This window comes from Oncorhynchus gorbuscha, linkage group LG14 (genome assembly GCF_021184085.1).
Source record: "Oncorhynchus gorbuscha isolate QuinsamMale2020 ecotype Even-year linkage group LG14, OgorEven_v1.0, whole genome shotgun sequence".
Taxonomy (NCBI): Eukaryota; Metazoa; Chordata; class Actinopteri; order Salmoniformes; family Salmonidae; genus Oncorhynchus; species Oncorhynchus gorbuscha.
The window spans coordinates 19,909,557-19,929,369 of record NC_060186.1 but is presented as its reverse complement, the minus strand read 5'-3'; the positions used below and the strand labels follow the sequence as shown (position 1 = coordinate 19,929,369).

Genomic DNA, 19,813 nt, shown 5'->3' with positions numbered 1-19,813 from the left:
GGGCAGCAGGGCATCTAAACGGAGGCCAAACCGAACCCCCTCTACCTCCACAAACAGCCCACACACCCGGGCCCCCAGACGACACAGACACCTGAGGGTAGGGGTCAGAGGTCACAGCAGGAGGACATGGGGTGCATCTCAATAGTCTCGAGTGGATTTCTCTCCTTTATTTGCACTTCATCAGACATTTACATTGCTTAATTAGATGCATAGAGAAAGACAATTAAGACTAGTGTGTGTGTGTGTGTGTGTGTCTGCATGTGTGTCTGTCCGTGCGTCCATACCTTGTCTCCAGACAGCCAAGTGTTGACCAGGGTGAAAAGAGTGTTCTGGTGTTCCTGGTCCAGTTGACTCAGCAGTGATTTGATAGCCATGGCGGCCATCTTCTTACAGCGAGCCGAGTCATCGTTAACCATGGCCAGAGCCAGAGGGACGAAGAACAACCCACTGTGCTGCAGCAGCAGGTTCCAGGACAGAGACTAATCAGTTACACACAGGAGTAGAATTAGCTTGTCCCAAAACAAACCGATCTAAGGTCAGTTTTGAGTTTATTCCCTCTAAATGGTTAGTATGTGGGATATGTTTCTATAGCCAACTTCGACCAGGAGCAGTGGGTATAGAAAGCGACCAGTGTTACTGCGAGTCGAACTCAAGTAATTATGGGATGTGTGTGTGTCAGGAGGATTGTTGTGGATACCCGAGGGAAGGTCTGGAAGATATAGGCCATCAGCTTCAGAGAAGCCTCTCTTCCTGTGTCAAACTCATAACTAACACACAGAGAGAGAGATTTTAGTATCAAAAGTCACAATCGACTTACATCTAAAACAAAGACTCCCTTTAAACACAAATATATCCTACCGGAGCTGGGCCACGATGAAGTCCAGATGTGATCTCAGTTTCCTCCCCAGAGGATAATCCAGGTTATACTTCTGGTAAATCTACAGGTGAAAATAACAGGAACACTCAAATAACTTTTTACAAGACACCTTCAAAAATAAAATACAAACGGTAAAATACAGGTTTGAAAATGTATATAAAAAGAAACAAAACCGTACATGTCTGCACTGGACCCTTATCATGCCGTTCTGCCCGGCAACAGACAGCTTGGCCACTTTCTTCATTAGCTCGTACCAGAGATGGTACCACCAGCTTCCTGGACAGGATGGCCTGTAGGTGGCGATAGAGAGGATATAGTACATATTACAGAGGAGGACAGATTAAGAAGAGGGAGGGTGAAGAGGGAGGGTGTTAGCTACCTCTAGCAGGCCGAACGAAGGCTGTCGCCTGACGTGATTGGTCATAAATGTCCTCCTCAGCGTATCCCAGCAGCAATTGCAGCTGCGTCTGTTATCTTGTGTGTCTTCATGTTCTTTACTAGGATGGTGATGGACTGACAGCAAAAAGAAGGATCATTCAATGAATTTGATACAGACAAATATCTGTCATTTCAAATCATTGAAACACACAATGTGGCATATAAACTGGTTACCAACGGTATATTTAAGCAATAAGGCACGAGGGGGTGTGGTATATGGCCAATAAACCACGGCTATGGGATGTTCTTAGTCAAGACTCAATGCAAAATACCTGGATACACAGGAGATTGGACCCAGGTTCACTTTGATATGTGTGTGTGTGTGGGTATATTCTGTGATGTAAGTACATGTGTGTGTGTGTGTATTAACCTCAGTCTTGCTCCTCAGTCCTTTCCTGACTGCGTCCAGTATGGTGTACGGTACTGTCTCCCCGACCCACTGCAGCCAGACGTGTAAGGACAGCAGGCAGACACAAGGTGGCGTTGTCTGCCAGGGACATGTCGAATTCAATGAATGGATGAAATTACATTACTGTTAATGTTCCTTTGAAGAGGAAATTATTTCCACAACTCGTCAAATAAATGTAGAGCAGAAACCACATTTGTGGCGCAATATTTGTGGCGCAATAAATGTTTTGTCAAATGCTACATTTATTGATTCATAAAGTGAATAGGACATCTAAAATAAGACGGGAGCGTTCCAAAATACGACCAAAGTCGACGCGATAGTCAAGAGACCGGACTGCAGCGTAACCGTGTGCATCACGGTGTAGATGAAGTTCATATCCAGCGTGTCCATGTCGTTGATCCTCCTGGTGGCCTCCTGGAAGGCTGTGAGACGCACGTCGAAGTTCACCTCGTCCAGGCGACGACTGTCAAACGGCATTCAACTGGAGGGAGAGAAAGGGCCGATGGTTATGCATGGCTGTGTGTGGGATAAACATGGGTTGTTTCGAGCCCTACCTTAGCAGCTGTATCTGCGATGTACTTCAGTCCACTATCCAGGTCTGCCAGAGTCTCTTGTGAGACACAGGTAAACATTCTGCTACTCAGATCACATTCTAGACATAAGAAGTAGGGAGCATGTAGAGCCCGGTCTTCAGCAGCTAAAGACGTGAAAATGAGTGAGCGCAACAGCACAGATCTGGAGTCAGGCTACGGGGGCTTGAAATCCTACCTGGAAGACAGAGGTGAGGGCCTGTCTGGGCAGGTTGTTGTGGAGGATGGAGAACAGTCTACTGATAGGCTTGGGGAAGGAGGCGGGATCAGAACACTGTCTCAGCAGGTTCTGGACTGTAGCCAGGATATCAATCTCAGTCTTCTGAAACACAAGGGAAGGGAACTACTTTTACATTTTTGTCATTTTGCAGACGCTCTCATCCAGAGCGACTTAACACTAGTGACTGCATATAGTTTCATACGGGTCCCTGTGGGAATCAAACCCACAAACCTGGCGTTGCAAACGTTATGCTCTACCAACTGAGCCACACAGGAAATACTCATAAATACACTATAACATATAACCTACCACAATGCAAGGAAATGACGGGACAGATCAATAACGAGTGTGAGTTCATGTAAAACACACCATGGTATAAGGTATAACACAAGCTTAACATGACGTAACCTAACATGACGTTTACTTCGAACAATCCAATACAGCACAAACACACAAACAAATAACCACAACACAAGACATAACATATCACTAGAACAGCAACACGTTGTTGTACCTGTGTGTTGCGGGCCTTCTGGAGGTATGGCAGCAGCAGGCTGATGAGCACTGTGCTCTGGTCCTTATCACTCACGAACCTGCTGAGCCTGGAGAGGAGAGAGATCACATTAGCCTGCAGAAACCATAACTATCATCACCACCATACAACGACCTGAAACCTGAGAAGGAGAGCTGTGATGAGATCACAAAGAGCAGAGGCTAGAATACGCCGCCTAGGAATGGCATTGGAGACATTCGACTGTCTACAACAGGGCTCTCTGTTCCTGGAGAGCTATCGTCCTGTAGGTTTTCGCGCCAAACAATCTAGCGCATTCCAATAATTAGCTGGATGATAAGCGGAGTCAGGTTCGTAAACAACTGGGGTTGGAGTGAAAGCCTACAGGACCGTAGCTCTCCAGGAACCGGGTTGGTCACATAAAGTCAGCACGTCGCCACAGCACAGTAGTCAACACTTCATAACGGACGCAGAAGGATGTGAGGACCGAAGGACTTACTTTGAGAGGACGTTGGGGCTCCTTGGCCACCTGGGATCGAAACTTCTTCTTCTTGAGTCTGACAGAGTTGCGTACAATGCCGCTGAGGTACTGTAGCAGGGTGGAGATGTGGGGCAGGAGCAGCCTTGCTATTTTTATTAAACAACCTAGGGCTCATAGTTTTTCCATGTAACCAAATGAGGAAAAACTCTGGTCCATAGTTATACTGTTTAGTCTTTACTTTTATTAGTAGCATTTGCATATTCTAGCAGTGGCCCTGTAAACATTGCATGTGCGTATTCTATACGCTGTCCATAGGCCTCACCTGAAGAGATGTAGGCTCCCTCTGGTGGCTGGGAGAACACACTGCCGTTGAAGCTCAGCTCCGCCTCCTCACCCTCCGAAACCAGAAGGTCCTTCGTGGTCACCAATGACTCGGTAATGTCCATCACCATGGCAACGGTCTGGGTGGAGACATTTTTGGCGGAGAGCAGGGCGAACACGTTCAGGAGCACGTCACACTCTGGGTGACCAGTCTGCTGCTTGGCCAGGAGGGGGAAGTACCTGAGAGAGGAAAGAAGGTGGTCACTTTCAGGCGGGTTGAATCTGTCACCTACCACTGAGTCACGGCAAATTCCTCCTAGTTCCCCACTGGAAACTGGAATGTTGCCAGAAACATTCTCCCATTAATTTACTGATCTCATTGTGAAAAGGACTTGGCCTTAGTGTAGCTGAAGTCTCAACTCAAAGACTGTTTGATAAGCTTACCTGGCATTCTTGCTCCAGACGTGGATGAGTTTGAGGAGAGGGGTAGGGGAGTAGGGGCTCTCTGTTGGCAGACGGCAGACTTGGGGCCAGACGATAGCCTGGAAGACGGCATCGAGCTCATCTGGGGTGAAGCTGTACGAGTCGAAGCCATCAAAGAAGTCCTGGATCCTCAGGACCCCCAGGCGCCTCAGGTTCTTCAGAGGAGCAATACAGCCTGCCTTTAAATGGGCAGAGAGGGAAAAAACATTCAGGAGTCATCTTTTAAACCTGTCTATCTATTTTTAGCCCTGCTTTCGGCTGCAAAGAGTAGAAAAGGAGGTGACAAAACAACTTTTCGTCGTTACTGACTAAAAACACATGTTTGTGCGCAGTATCATACATGAACATCAACATGCTTTATACATGCTCACACCTGCAACTGCCAGGACAGGCCTCTCTGAGCCTCCTGTTCTAGTATAGGTCTTCGAGGGCGAGCTGCGGCATACTGCCACAATGGCTACACTGCAGCTCCTGCCCAAGACCACTGCTGACTTGGAACTTTACTAAACATTTTTCTCAAGACACACCAGGAGCTTATTATCAAGCTTCTCTGAGTAGAAGCGATGATCTAGGATCAGGTCGCCCCCTGTCCATATAATCATATTCATTGTAATCTAAAAGGCTAAACTGATTGTAAATCAGCACTCCTACTCATCCAGCAGCCTCCACATACCTCCCCTGGTCCAACACAGAATATACAGCAGGTTTCTCAAGACTAAGCCTATGTGAGACAGTGAGACCCTTCGGCTGTTCTCTCTGGTTGAGAATGGTGGCGATGAAGGCGGTGACACACAGTAGGATCTGAGAAAAAATACAGAGAGAGTGGGTCCAGGGTTCACATGTCGTACTTTTAAAAACACACACACACACACACACACACACACACACACACACACACACACACACACACACACACACACACACACAATAATGGCAGAATAGACCGATGAGACAGAGGGCAACAGAGCCATACAGTGAAGAATAAGATGAGAAACACTCCCCTCCCATACAGGTTGTATATCAAATGACGGAGGGCGCCCTACCCTGTCCGTGGTGGCAGACGGGCTCCAGCAGAGGTCAATGAACATGCCCAGCTCCTCAGACTGGCATCCTGCCAGAAACCTCAGCACGATGGAGGAACGCTGCACAGCGCCAGACTGGCCCTGGAACTTACTGCCAGTCTTACTGCGCATTGGCCCAAACAGAACCCTACAGAGGTTAGGTTAGAGGAGAGGGGGGGTTATATTGGAGTAGTAAAGGTGACACATATATAGGCTACAAGTTTAAGTTCACTTGAAGATGCAACACACATACACACACGAGTAATCACAAACACACACCTCATAAGCAGTGGGACAAGCTATGCCCTGTGTGAGGCGTCCAACACGGCCTGCTCCTCTGAGATGTTGAAGTGAACGATCTCATCCTTGAAGTGTTTGTCATCCAGCAGCCTCTCCAGATTCTCCCTGAACACAACAGTCAGCACATCAGTCAGAGACGTTCAATAACGCAGGACTGTAGGTCCAGAAGCACAGGACATGTCGGATATAGTAATAAAAATGTATTTTTCTGTATCACATCAAACACAGAAAGACCGTGTATCAAATGGCCACCAGATATTGAATCCTGATAGATTAGCAACTCTATGAGCCTATCGGCCTGGACAGCTTCAAAGAGGCAGCAGAGCAACATTGTTGACAGGGTCTCCACAGGGTCTCCAGAGTGATTCTGTGAACTAGGTCAGTGGTACATTACAGGGAATGAAATAACAGAACATCACAACTCCTGTTAGATGAGAAATTGAAAGTAAATGGATAGTTTAATAAGTGAATATAGGAACTCCTGTCAGATCTGTGGTTCCTTGGGGGAGGTTAACATTCCAGCTCAGTGATGACTCCGATCTCTATCAGTACTGCTAACAATGACTCCCATTGAGAGACCGGGAGTCCATAACGAATAGTATCCCTTACTCTTACTCCAATCACCTGAACAAAAATGTTAAATGGTGATAGTGGAAAGTACGTTCTATGCCTGGCACACTGTAAAAGGACTGAAGGTATGTTAAAACAAGAGTTCAGATGAGATGTTGAGTGACAGTGTCGTTCGTAATATAACCCAGAGAGCAGACTTACTTTTAGAGGAGGACGTTGGGGTCTTTGTAGGTCAGAACACACTCCAATGCTGCCCTCTGAATCTGCTGGTCCTGGTGGCACAGCAACTGAACAGACACACAGTCACACAATGATAGCAGTACACTGACGGAGACTACCCGCTGTTTAGGTAGATAGGCTGATAACGGGTCAGATAAGTACGTTTAATTGAGCATGCAGTTGATATGCAGGCTAAATGGGCATATAGCGAGAACAGCTGAGAGTGAATTGACGCGAGTAGCCGATGTGAGTGCGACCTTTAACGACAAAAACGTCATTTTTAACACGTTTAATAGGGGATCTGCAGTCTCAGAGCATACATACTTCATTATAACTCTCAGTTCTGTCAATGCAATGGATGACATCGATATTCACAAGCCGTTCAGCAAACGTGAGAAACTGTAAAACAAACGATCGAGAGTTAGCTACTTTCTGTGGTCTACTAACGTTACAGTGAGCGATACGGTATGAAATGACTCGCTAGCTAGGCTACATGATATTTAACATATCCAAGCAGCTATGCTTGTTGGTACATTCAACGTAGTAACAGGAAAACGTGGTTAACTTGAAACTGTTCAGACATACTGAAAACAAGGCATGCGAGATAGCTATGAATATTAACAAATATTTGTTAAATGCAATAGCTAAGCAGACGTCGCTACCTATGCTAACAGCTGTGCTGCAGTTTCCCAACAACACGAATGTGTTCTCAGATTTATGAGACGACGACTTGATCTTCATTTTTGACGTGTCTCTTTTTCTGATATATGTAAAAAACTATATTTAAAAAATGTGTATATATATATGTGTGTAATCCAGGATTCAAATGTGTATGAAAACAACAATGTATAGGCTAAATATGTTTAAACACATGTCTGATGCAGGGGCGCAGCCATGTTGGATGAAGCATCATGGGAACGTTTTGCTTTTCCACGTTGTGAGAAGACACAGAATGGGGTGTGGTTTTGAAACAACTTCAAGGATGACTTTCTGGATACTTTTGTTTCTCAATGACAGCTCTGTCAGTATCCATATAGTGTCCAAACAGCGTCCATACCAGTGGCTGCTCCTGAGGGGAGGACGGCTCATAATAATGGGTGCAACAGAGCAAATCAAATTGCATCTAATACATGGGTGTATTTGCTACCATTCCAACTATGCTGCTGCAGCCATTACCACAAGCCTGTCCTCCCCAATTAAAGTGCCACCAACCCCCTGTGGTCCATACATGTACTAACTAGTGGACATGACATACTGGACACTAGACACATTATACTGGACTGGACATGTTAGTATAAAGATAGCTATATTTTCTCTGGGGCCCAAAAAAATGTTCAGAAGTGTGTGCGCGGATGTGTGTGTGTACGCATGGGTATGCCTCTGTGTGTGTCCGTGTGTACCAGCCATGCAAAGGGTAGGGCTGATGACAGGGATACTTATCGGTTCAGCCAACAGAACAATCACAGCTCTTGATTTCGTGGAGAGTTGGAGAGGTGGGCTCACTGCTACCTGCTAGTAATGTCTTCGAGAAACACACAGGCACACTGAAGACTTCAGAGCTCACTGCTATCCTATTTCAGCTCATATCCTGTCTGTGACAAGGACATATGGACAAGGACATCATTCTATCTGAACGCACAGCAGCCTACTGCGAGCTATCGTAGATTTCACAGAGAAATATACATTCTCTGCCGTTCATTGCATTCCAATAACAGAAACCACAAGGGACTACAAGTTGTGGAATAGGACAATCTTCCAGTGAGTACAGTCGCCTATACCTCACAATCAGAAGGCTACAATGGCAGCCTCTCCAGTGATTGGATCCTTTGTGGCTGCGGACTATGCAGTCTTTGCTCTGATGCTGCTGGTGTCTGCAGCCATCGGGGTGTACTATGCCATCGTCGGAAGGGGCCAGAGCAGCTCCAGAGAGTTTCTGATGGGGGGCCAGAGTATGACAGCCGTACCTGTGGCTCTGTCCCTGACTGCCAGCTTCATGTCGGCTATCACAGTGCTGGCCACCCCGGCCGAGGTGTACCGATACGGGGCAAGCTACGGCCTCTTCAGCCTCTCCTATGTGCTGGTGGTGGTGGTCAGCTCAGAGGTCTTCCTCCCTGTCTTCTACAGGCTGGGCATCACAAGTACCTATGAGGTTAGAATCAATCCACCCTGTTGAGTTGATTTGTGTTCTATTCAATTCAACAGAAATTGTATAACATGTTTGGTAGAGATTAGCCAGATGAATTGCAATGCACATTCTAAGCAATTCTAAATCCCTGAAATTAATATCTTGGGGGTCACAAAGTATTGTTTAATGTGACCAATTTACAAATGCAATCTATTCAGGAAATAAAATACTGACCTCATTTTGTAATCTTTCTATAAAACAAACAGACTGCTGTTACAGGTAAAGTCATAGTAGTCACGGCTCCATTGCTTAATATCTCTGCACCTGTCCATTCCTTAGTCTTGTTGAGATGCTGATGGTGAGATTACGATTGTGATTCAAACAGCTAAAATATGGGTCCGTGTTTTATCTTCATTAGCTGACTGAATCATCATCTTACTGACTGTACTCTTTGCTTTGTCTTTTGGGCATCACACATGAACTAATGTCCTTGTCCTGTCCATGGGAAATGTAACAGAAAGGTGTCCTATTTCTTTTCTTCTCCTCATGGTCATCATTCTGCAGTATCTGGAGATACGGTTCAACAGAGCCACGCGTCTGTTGGGGACAGTGATGTTCATTGTTCAGACTGTGAGTTCCTTATCACAACACTCTCCCACTCCATATTATGAATTACATGAATATATGAGAACAGCCCTTGTGCTACAGGTGATTATAAGAGCCACCACGTGTTATGTCTCTCTGTCTCACAGATACTCTACACAGGAATAGTCATTTATGCTCCAGCTCTGGCATTAAATCAAGGTGCAGTAGTCTCTAAAAGTCATGAAAGAATTTCATTTCGTGCCCCATCGGCATTGAGTGCACTTGAAACCACTCCTCTGCTCAATGATGTCCCTCTCTCTCTCTTTTTCCTCCTCTCTCCAGTGACTGGGATGGATCTCTGGGGTGCTGTCATTTCAACAGGAGTGGTTTGCACCTTTTACTGCACTATGGTACTGGACAGGCAGTGATGTCAATAAATAATGCTGTAAACACAATTTTATGTGACATTTATTTTATCAACATTTACTCCCTGATATAAGGGAGATACAGATGGAGGTTAGATTGAGACTTGATTTGTGTAGCACTGTGGTGACCTTTGCGGTGACCTTTAAACCATGTATGTAACACGGCTCTGGTGTGTATTGTGACAGGGCGGTCTGAAGGCGGTGGTGTGGACGGACGTGTTCCAGGTGGGCATCATGGTGGCAGGCTTCCTGTCTGTCATCATCAGAGCCGTGGTCCTGCAGGGAGGAGTCTCCAACATCCTAAACCACGCAGAGCTCGGAGGACGACTCAACTTCTGGGAGTGAGTGGATTGTCATGTAGATTATAGATGTAAAGGAGTAGGAGAAGATCTGCACCTGGACTTTGCGCAAAATAAAGTTGGTGCAAAATATAAGACATTGCAAATGTCTGAATCTCTCTCTCTTTCTCTCTCGCTCTCTGTCTCTGTCTCTCCTTTATAGCTTTGATGCTAGTCCACTGAGGAGGCACACCTTCTGGACAATCACGTTAGGAGGCACATTTGTCTGGACCAGTATCTATGGGATCAACCAAGCCCAGGTGCAGAGATACATCTCTTGCAAATCCATGACTCACGCCAAAATGTGAGTCATCATCTTCCTGGAAGCATAGAGTAGAGCATGAAGATCTAATTCCTGTTTTGCCCCAGTGTTTAAAGTGGAACTGACAGCATTTTAGCAACATGAAATCTTATTAGAATGTGTTGATTTTTGACACACACAAAAGAAATCTGGCAAGCGAGCACTAACATATGGTTATTTTAATGTTCATACATTCTTAGAATGTTTGGGAATCACGTATAGTAAGGCATTTATGACAGCCGGCCGTGACCGGGAGACCCATGAAGCGGTGCACAATTGGCCCAGTGTCATCTGGGTTAGGGGAGGGTTAGGCCGGCCTGGATTTCCTTGTCCCATCGCGCTCTGCCAACTCCTTGTGGCGGTCTGGGCGCCTACAAGCTGACTTCGTTTGCCAGCTGGACGATGTTTCCTCTGACACATTGCAGCTGTCTTCCGGGTAAGCGAGCAGTGTGTCAAGAAGCCGTGTTTTGGAGGACGCGTGGCTCTCGACCTTCGCCTCTCCCGAGTCAGTACGGGACTTGCAGAGATGGGAGAAGACTGTAACTACCAATTAGGGGTAGACTGTAACTACCAACTACAAATTAGGGGTAAATAGACACTGCAGTAAATCAAATATAATATAAACGACTGTCTCGTCCAAGTCTACACACACCGGTGCGCTATAGCAAATCAGAGCTATGGTAGCGCTGTGTACAAACAAGCCATTTGAGTAAAAGTCTGAAAGTATTTGGTTATAAATATACTTAAGTATCAAAAGTAAACCAGATGGTACTATTGTCTTGTTTTTTAATTTAGGGATAGCTAGGGACACACTCCAACACATGTAATTTACAACAACAAAACACATTTGTGTTTAGTGAGTCCACCAGACCAGAGGCAGTAGTGATGACCGTGGATGTGAATTGGATCATTTTCCTGTAAAGAGTACTTTTGCATGTCATGGAAAATGTTTGGTGTAAAAAGTACATTATTTCCTTTAGGAATGTACTGAAGTAAAAGTAAAAGTAGTCAAACAATATAAATAGCAAAGTACAGATACCCCAAAAAACTACTTAACTAGTAATTTAAGTATTTCCACTTAAGTACTTTACACCACTGGTGTTTACAGGCAGTTGCAACAGCGCAACAATATCAACAACTAATGCTAGCCAGAGCAAGATTAGCTCAAATGTAACGAAGGAACATTAGATAAACCCTCTCAAACCTTTTCAGATAGTTGGCCGCCAAAATTGCACTGATAAACAATGGGGAAGTTGAAGCCTATTCATCTTTCTGATAACACAAACTCTCTCTCCCCATTCTCTCAATCTTTCTCTCTTTTTTCTCTCTATCCCCTCTTTCTGTCACTCTCTCTCTCTCTCTCTCTCTCTCTTTCTCTCTCTCTCTCTCTCTCTCTCTCTTCTCTTCTCTTCCCAGGTCTCTCTACATAAACCTATTAGGACTGTGGGTCATCATGCTGTGTTCTGTGTTTGCTGGGCTGTGTCTGTACTCCGTCTACAAGCACTGTGACCCCTGGACAGCAGGCATGGTGTCAGCGCCAGATCAGGTTGAGGACACGAACCAGGAAATAACACTTTAATAAGGACCGCAGGTTGACGTTTATTGGGATGAGTCTTGTCCTGGAGGCAGAACTGAGCGATTACTGCTAGATTGGCCAGGTTAGGTTTAGGTAGATTTTATGACAGATTTTGTGGTTGTGTCAGGTAGTGACCCCTCTGCAGAGCTGCCTCCAGAACAAGATTCAAGACAAAAAAAAACATTAACCTGTATAAATACCAGGCACTGTGTCGTGTAAATTTGCTGTATTACCAAATCATGAGAGAGCAAACCACACACAAGTCAGAGTTATCATAAAGTCCATCTTTAATTATATGAGCTTCACCATAGCCCTGTGACGCTCAGATCAATTCAGTGTCTATCAATGAATTCTCTGAGAGTGCTTACAAATCAGTTCCTAGTATCATTTATAGCCAAGACACACATAGCCAGACAGCATTGGCTATAAATGATCGTTCAGTTTGGTCTCCTAAACCGAAGTTCTTATCTCATTATTGGTTAGAAACAAAACATTACCCCATCCAATTGCATATATCAATTGTCAATTCTAGACACTCCCATCAAAAATACAACCCCTCCTGGACAAGCTCACGGAGAGAAGAGTGAGCCTCTAGGTCAAGATAAGGGCAACCTCAGAGGGAACAGAGGGAATGGTTCCAGACACTGCCATCCTCCTCTCCCCAATGGGAAAAGTAGGGAGTGAATGGCACACAGACATTGTGGAGCGAAGAGATAATTGGTTCCCCCTGAATCATCCCTTCACATGGTTTAAAAGATATGTTTACGTATGAAGACAAGCCTGACCTCTCCCCTCACTGGGGCCCAAGTAACTTTTTTCCCACATAAGCATACTTATGAAAATGGATAAAACATCTTATTTATCAATGTTACCTAAAGGATTCTGATTCTGCTACCACAACTGTCAACATTACTATTCTGCCAGACTGCCACTTTCTGGATATATTTTTTGAATCAGTTTCAACTGATAACATTAACAGCCACTAGGTGTAACCACCTTAACCATACATGTTTTCTCCGCATCGGCCATACATCCAGATTGTTCCCAGGAAAATATCTCAAATAACCCAAACCCAGGGGTACCACTCAGATAGACACTGACTTCTGACCACGCCCTCTTTCTCTGTACAGCTGATGCCATATATGGTGATGGACATCCTGAGAGACTACCCTGGACTGCCAGGATTGTTTGTGGCTGCAGCCTACAGTGGGACCCTAAGGTTACTATTCCCATCTAATACTTATACTGTATGTCAAACTTGATCTTACTTTTGATTATAGCTACTGTTTATAATGTTAATATGTAACGTTATGTTATATGTCTACTAGATTAAGTGTCCTTTTGTTACTATTTGTGCTGCATGCAATATCTCAAGGTTTAATATTAATATTTAATATTTACTCTCGCAGCCTACGGTGGGGCACAAAGATGACTATTTCCATAGCACTCACGCACACTGTATGTTATATTTCTGGGAAAATAATAGCACTATATTTGCTCTCTCTTGTCCACAGTACGGTATCGTCCAGTGTCAATGCTCTGGCTGCCGTGACTATTGAAGACCTGATCAAGCCGTACATACACATGTCAGAGAAACACCTGTCCTGGACCTCTAAAGGCCTTAGTGAGTGTATAATATCAATACGTGTCTTTTCTGTTAAGCAGAGTGACACAGGGGAACCCAAGAGCAGTCTCAGATGAGGAAACAGGGATGAATGAACCAAAATATTTATTGTTACACAGGGAGATATGGAGTGCAGATCCGGGGAAGATCGGGATGAGTTGCAGAAAAACAAAATGTGGAGACGGAGGTTGGACTTAGCTGAGTAGAACAGGGTAAACAGGTCCTGAGGGGAATCAAAGGTAGTGGTGGGGAGTCAAATCCAGAGCAAGGTAGTTGGGTGGTGAAATGTGGAACGGGAGACAGGAGCCAGAGGTAAACTGCAATGAGAGTTTTCAACTCTCTAGAGACAGCAGGAGCGGTAGAGATACTCTTAATGATCGGCTATGAAAAGCCAACTGACATTTACTCCTGAGGTGCTGACTTGCTGCACCCTCGACAACTACTGTGATTATTATTATTTGACCATGCTGGTCATTTATGAACATTTGAACATCTTGGCCATGTTCTGTTATAATCTCCACCCGGCACAGCCAGAAGAGGACTGGCCACCCCTCATAGCCTGGTTTCTTCCTAGGTTTTGGCCTTTCTAGGGAGTTTTTCCTAGCCACCGTGCTTCTACAACTGCATTGCTTGCTGTTTGGGGTTTTAGGCTGAGTTTCTGTACAGCACTTTGAGATATCAGCTGATGTAAGAAGGGCTATATAAATACATTTGATTTGATTGAGAGGATAAAGGTGTCAGGCAGGGAAACAGGCACAGCAGAGTGACAGGAACTTGAATAATCATAAATGGCTAGAATCATGAACTGACTGAGCAGAGATTACAATCTGGCAAAGCAGAAGTGGCAGGACTGAGTATTTGTAGAGGTCTTGATTATGGAATGAGTTGCATCTGGTAGGGATCTGCTCTGACTCCAGTACACCTGTCTCCAACCAGGAAGAGGGAGAGAATGTACAGGGGGAGTAACTGCAGGTCAAGAATACACTGGATGAACACCAGAGGGCATAGCAGGAGCAGATGTGACATTTGCATTTACCACAGAACTCAGAGAGCTATATTCATGTTTGATGATATATTTTTCTTCTTATTGATATATTCTTGCTGATATTAGAAATGAATAAACCATGCTATCCCTATGCACCATTCTAGGCTTTCTGTATGGGGCTCTCTGTATTGGAATGGCTGGCATAGCCTCACTCATGGGAAGTCTGCTGCAGGTATGCGATACAACAAAATGAGTATGTCCTTCTACATAAAATATGTTGTGTTGAGGTATGCAACTCTAAAAATATGTCTCTGTCTCCCCATGTAGGCAGCTATCAGTATCTTTGGGATCATCGGAGGGCCTTTACTGGGTCTCTTCTCACTGGGGATCCTCTGTCCATACGCCAATGCCACAGTCAGTACAGTCTCTTTAACAAAAGCAGGATTATAAGCATGCAACCAATCTAACCGTTAGCTAATCTCGCTGAACGTTTATGTTGAAGTGCTGATGTGTTATTTCTGTGTGTTCTGTGCTGCAGGGGGGCTTGGCTGGTCTGCTCTCTGGGCTGGTTATGTCTCTGTGGGTGGGGATAGGGGCCCAGTTTTACCCTCCTCTACCAGAGCAGAGTAGGCCTCTGGGTCTGACCACACATAGCTGTAACTTCACAACCGCAGCCGATGCGTTCAACTGGACCACATCCCCAACAGAACCAAGCCTATACACTACAGTACTACAGCAAAATACAGCAGAGAGGTACGTTGTGGGCTTCAGTATCTTTGGTTAAGGACAGGACCGACTTTTTCGGTAGGGAACAAGTATATTGATATGGGCACAGTTAAAACAATTATTCAGTTAGAAATGTACTGTAGAACAGGAATCATTTTGTCATGTTAGAATAGAGAACTGCATCAGCTGTAAACAATATATGCAATGTTATAACTGGTGGATGCCACTATGTTTGTCTCCCCTGCAGACCCTTCCTGGCTGATAACTGGTACTCCCTGTCCTATCTCTACTTCAGTCCTATTGGGTCACTTACAACACTGGCTGTTGGACTGTTGGTCAGTCTACTTTCAGGTACTCTTCCCCAAATGGTAGTGTTGCTTCTTACCATATTACATGTTGTGTCTAATTAACATGTTTTCCACATTCAAATGCGTCTCTTTCCAGGGGGTATGAAGTTGAAGTTGGAACCAAGGGTGACTTTGATGAAAGAAGATACAATGTTATTTTGCTTTTACAAGCTCTTTAAAGAAAGGGTAAGTGATATGAGTGTTTCAATAAATAACCTCCAAGACGTTCTCTCTCTTTCAACCACTTTCCTGTATTCATTTAGCTGTCGTCCATACCTAGGCCATGAGACGAGCAGGGAAGCTGGACCTCACAAAAAACAGAGAGAGCAAATGTGGAAACAATAACCCCGGCTTCTGCAATGTCCACGAGTTGGATTTCACAAAGAGCAGTCTTCCTACTTAACATACTGATAAAACCATGACTTAACAGTTGTTCTTTCTTCTCATACTTCTCCCTCCGCAGTGCCGCTGTTTTTCACGTGACTCATGAATGTCCTGACAGATTGTATCAATATCTCATCTATATCCTCATATTTCTATATACAGTGCCTTCAGAATGTATTTTATTCCACACTTTTTGTTACAGCCTGAAATCCCCCCTCCCAAATCCTCAACCATCTACACAATACCCCACAATGACAAAGTAAAAACTTGTTTTTTGAAAATTTAGCAAAATTTTGAAAATGAAATACAGATATATTTACTCATTTACATAAGTATTCACACCCCTGAGTCAATACATTTTAGAATCACCTTTGGTGGGGATTACAGCTGTGTGTCTTTCAGGGTAAGTCTCTAAGAGCTTTGCACATCTGGATTGTACAATATTTGCCAATTATTATTTTTGCGGTTCTTCAAGCTCTGTCAAATTGGTTGTTGATCATTGCTAGATCACCAAGTCTTGCCATAGATTTTCAAGCAGATTTAAGTCAAACTGTAACTCGGCCACTTAGGAACATTCACTGTTTTCTTGATAAGCAACTCCAGTGTAGATTTGGCCTTGTTTTTAGGTTATTGTCCTACTGAAAGGTGAATTAATCTCCCAGTGTCTGGTGGAAAGCAGACTGAACCAGGTTTTCCTCTAGGATTTCCCTGTGTCATTTATTTGTTATACTGAAAAACTCCCCAGTCTTTATTGATTACAAGCATATACATAACATGATGCAGCCACCATTATGCTTGAAAATATGGAGAGTTGTACTCAGTAATGTGTTGTACTGGATTTGCCCCAAACATAACTCTTTGTATTCAGGACAAAAATTGAATTGCTGTGCCACATTTTTGCAGTATTATTTTAGTGCCTTGTTGCAAACAGGATGCATTTTTTTTAAAACATTTTATTCTGTACAGGCTTCCTGCTTTTCACTATTTCAATTAGGTTAGTATTGTGGAGTAATTACAATGTTGCTGATCCATCCTCAGTTTTCTCTTATCATAGCTTTTAAACTCAGCTTTAAACCGTTTAAAGTCACCACTGGCCTCATGGTGAAATCCCTGAGCGGTTTCCTTCCTCTCCGGCAAACTGAGTTAGGAAGGACATCTTTATCTTTGTACTGACTGGGTGTACTGATACACCCTCCAAAGTGTCATTAAAAACTTCACCATTCTCAAAAGGATAGTCAATGTCAGATTTTATTTTATATACCAATAGGTCCCCTTCTTTGTGAGGCATTGGTAAACCTCTCGTCTTTGTGGTTGAATCTGTGTTTGAAATTCACTGCTGGACTGAGGGACCTTACAGATAATTGTATGTGTGGGGTACAGAGAGGAGGTAGTCCCCAAAAAATCATTTTAAACACTATTACTGCACACAGAATCCATGCAACGTATGTGATTTTTACTCAACTTATATAGGCGTGTCATAACAAAGGGGTTGAATACTTACTGACTCAAGACATGACAGCTTTATTTTTAATTAATCTGTTCATTTCAAAGATAATTCCATTGACATTATAGGGTAATTTCTGTAGCCCACTGACAAACTAATCTAAATGTAATACATTTTAAATTCAGGCTGTAACACAACAAAATGTGGAAAAAGGCAATGGGTGTGAATACTTTCTGAAGGTACTGTATGTAGTAGCCTACATCACATTGACTTGAAAAGACACGTAAATTTAGGATTGTTAAAAATGAAGTATCTTTGACTTGACTCATTTATTTCAAAAATAGGACTATCAGTGTTGTACATTTAAAATAAACATTCATTTGTAATAGCCGTGTCTCATTTATATAATTATATTACATTGTACACGCTATCAATACATTCTATCATGTATTATTTACAATTATGTACACGAGAGAACTGTAGTCATTTGAACTGTATGAAGTCATTTGGTAGATGTCATTCCACAGCTCGAGGTGGGTGGCAAGTGTAGCTCATAACACTTGTCTGTAATATATACCTAACATTTGTGTTTAATTAAGGACGTTTGTGTTGCTAATAACACTCTTGTTCAGGGACGGCTAAACTAAAACTTGCACACGGAAGATTCAGCCAACAAATAGCTAGGCTATCAGTCTACCGGTCTGCCTATATTCAGCACGGAGGACAATTCTTCTTCGTAGTAACGCTTCTTCATGGCTCTGTACTTCCTCAGATAGTACAGGGCCTCCAGTTCCTTGATCACAAACTCCCCACGGTCGACTAGCTTTTTGATCTCCTTAGGGTCTGTGACATCTTTGTTCTTCATAAAGGCACCCTTCAGACGTTCCCTGAAGTATTCTGCGCCTTTGGGGTATTCCCGTCCCAAAAACAGGAGCTGTCAATGGAAGACAGGTTACCAACGATAATTCCAGGCTTTGGGGATTGTTTTGGAAAGACAGCTAAATATTGCATGAGTGGAAGCCAATTTGGTGTGTGGGTAACAACGGTTGGGTGCATTGACCTCAGTCAGTGTTTAACTTACATTCTTGTACAGCTGTCTAACCTCACTCCTCAGAGGGTTGGCCATGTCACTGCCTGAGACCGTAGTAGCCTTCACTACTGGGATGGAAGAAAAGGACAAAACATACAACAGGTGATTTAGCATACCGCAGCTGAAAACAACAACAACAGCTCAGAAATGGGCATATGTCTGATTGCTGTCACACATCACATATCCTGTGAGCCTCACAATCTTAGCTGTGTCGTGCAAACATTTGAGCTTTACCTTGGTTCACTTAGCAGGTAGGTTAGTTAACAGTGCAAATGGGCCACATTGCGACTAGGTCGCAAAGCGAATGATTAGTTAGCTGGCTAGATAATTGTCAGGTGCAATTCAACCAATAATTGCCTTTTGACATTGTGCTGGGAGACATACAAGTAACGTTATTTCTCCCAGCACAACAACGTCAACAGACAAGTCTTGTTCGAATCGTAGCTAATTAGCTAAACTCCCTCGGTTATAAAAACATCCATTGTGATTCATTCACACGATATAATCAATATTTCATTACATTATAATGTCCCTTGTCAATAAATCCTTGCAATTAAGTAGTGTCGATAGCTGGTTACTTCGCCCTTCGTCCACACGAGTTCAAATAGGAGTTAATAAACAACGCCGTAAATCTTTTTACATGTCGCAAACCATGGTATCTTGGACGCGAAGAGTTGACGGATATCCCAACAAGAGAAGATAGTAACCAACAAATGTTATTTCATTTTACCCATATAGCAAGCTAACCAGAGAGTTATACAATTAATATTGTGGTTAGGTTGATATGTTTACAAGCCAAGTAGCTCGTTTTATAAGTCGCCAGCTGTTACTAGCCAGAGTAAGTTAGATTACCAGTTAGCTAGCTAGATAGGACTCAAGGTGAGCAAGTGACTGCAAATCAGCTTCCTTTTACTGCAAGCGTGCTGCACCGTCGGTGTTGTTTCTACTTTGCTTCTTTCAGCCTTATCTTGCTACAACTAAATATTATACAGGAGCGTCAAGTCTAGAACCAAAAGGCTCATTAATAGCTTCTACCCCCAAGCCATAAGACTGCTAAACAATTAATACAATCGCCACCGAACAATTTACATTGAACCCCCTCCTTTTTTGTACACTGCTGCTACTAGCTGTTTATTATCTATGTAGTCACTTTACCCCCACCTACATGTACAAATTACCTCAACTAACCTGTACCAGTGATGCCAATGACACAAAAACGATGTTCTCTGTCACACTGTGCCTGGCTGCAAAAGTGCATTGTGAGTGACGTCAGCAGCAAATGACAAATCATTGTTGTCTGACTGCAGCAGCAGTACGGGTTCGACGAGCCAAACCCAATGAATATAGTTGGTCATGAATGTTTGATCTTGAACAAACTTGCAA

The 19,813-nt window shown here is 43.7% G+C and overlaps 3 protein-coding genes across 14 annotated transcripts; 1 reads left to right on the top strand and 2 right to left on the bottom strand.

The window, feature by feature from the left end:
* Nucleotides 1-1,151: 1,151 nt before the first annotated feature.
* Nucleotides 1,152-7,397, bottom strand: LOC123994610 (small subunit processome component 20 homolog). 6 transcript variants are annotated; one of them, XM_046297416.1, is made up of 12 exons: nt 7,352-7,397; nt 6,805-6,879; nt 6,463-6,548; nt 5,671-5,796; nt 5,374-5,539; nt 4,292-4,509; nt 3,849-4,087; nt 3,049-3,634; nt 2,493-2,636; nt 1,686-2,205; nt 1,257-1,390; nt 1,152-1,167 (listed from the first exon to the last, which is right to left on the bottom strand). In XM_046297416.1, exons 4-8 carry the CDS (start codon nt 5,673-5,675, stop codon nt 3,504-3,506), a joined length of 759 nt encoding a protein of 252 aa, XP_046153372.1. In that variant the 5' UTR covers nt 5,676-5,796; nt 6,463-6,548; nt 6,805-6,879; nt 7,352-7,397; the 3' UTR covers nt 1,152-1,167; nt 1,257-1,390; nt 1,686-2,205; nt 2,493-2,636; nt 3,049-3,503. The 6 variants fall into 6 exon arrangements, with proteins under 6 accessions (XP_046153372.1, XP_046153371.1, XP_046153370.1 ...); XM_046297415.1 differs by lacking the exon at nt 7,352-7,397 and adding an exon at nt 7,143-7,340; XM_046297414.1 differs by lacking the exon at nt 6,805-6,879 and having other exon boundaries at nt 7,352-7,394.
* On the top strand, nt 6,586-16,244 carry LOC123994608 (sodium-coupled monocarboxylate transporter 1-like). Its single transcript, XM_046297410.1, has 15 exons — nt 6,586-8,629; nt 9,170-9,235; nt 9,358-9,409; nt 9,533-9,600; nt 9,802-9,956; nt 10,117-10,257; nt 11,671-11,800; nt 12,961-13,049; nt 13,345-13,454; nt 14,604-14,671; nt 14,767-14,853; nt 14,978-15,192; nt 15,413-15,516; nt 15,610-15,698; nt 15,793-16,244. The coding sequence occupies exons 1-15, from the start codon at nt 8,279-8,281 to the stop codon at nt 15,913-15,915; spliced, it is 1,848 nt and encodes a 615-aa protein (XP_046153366.1). The 5' UTR covers nt 6,586-8,278; the 3' UTR covers nt 15,916-16,244.
* A 1,153-nt stretch (nt 16,245-17,397) lies between these two features.
* LOC123995617 (electron transfer flavoprotein regulatory factor 1) lies at nt 17,398-19,729 on the bottom strand. Of its 7 annotated transcripts, none has more exons than XM_046299245.1 (3): nt 19,619-19,729; nt 18,422-18,498; nt 17,398-18,274 (listed from the first exon to the last, which is right to left on the bottom strand). In XM_046299245.1, the coding sequence occupies exons 1-3, from the start codon at nt 19,719-19,721 to the stop codon at nt 18,029-18,031; spliced, it is 426 nt and encodes a 141-aa protein (XP_046155201.1). In that variant the 5' UTR covers nt 19,722-19,729; the 3' UTR covers nt 17,398-18,028. The 7 variants fall into 7 exon arrangements, with proteins under 7 accessions (XP_046155201.1, XP_046155206.1, XP_046155202.1 ...); XM_046299250.1 differs by having other exon boundaries at nt 19,609-19,679; XM_046299246.1 differs by having other exon boundaries at nt 18,422-18,495; nt 19,619-19,668.
* Nucleotides 19,730-19,813: the final 84 nt, after the last annotated feature.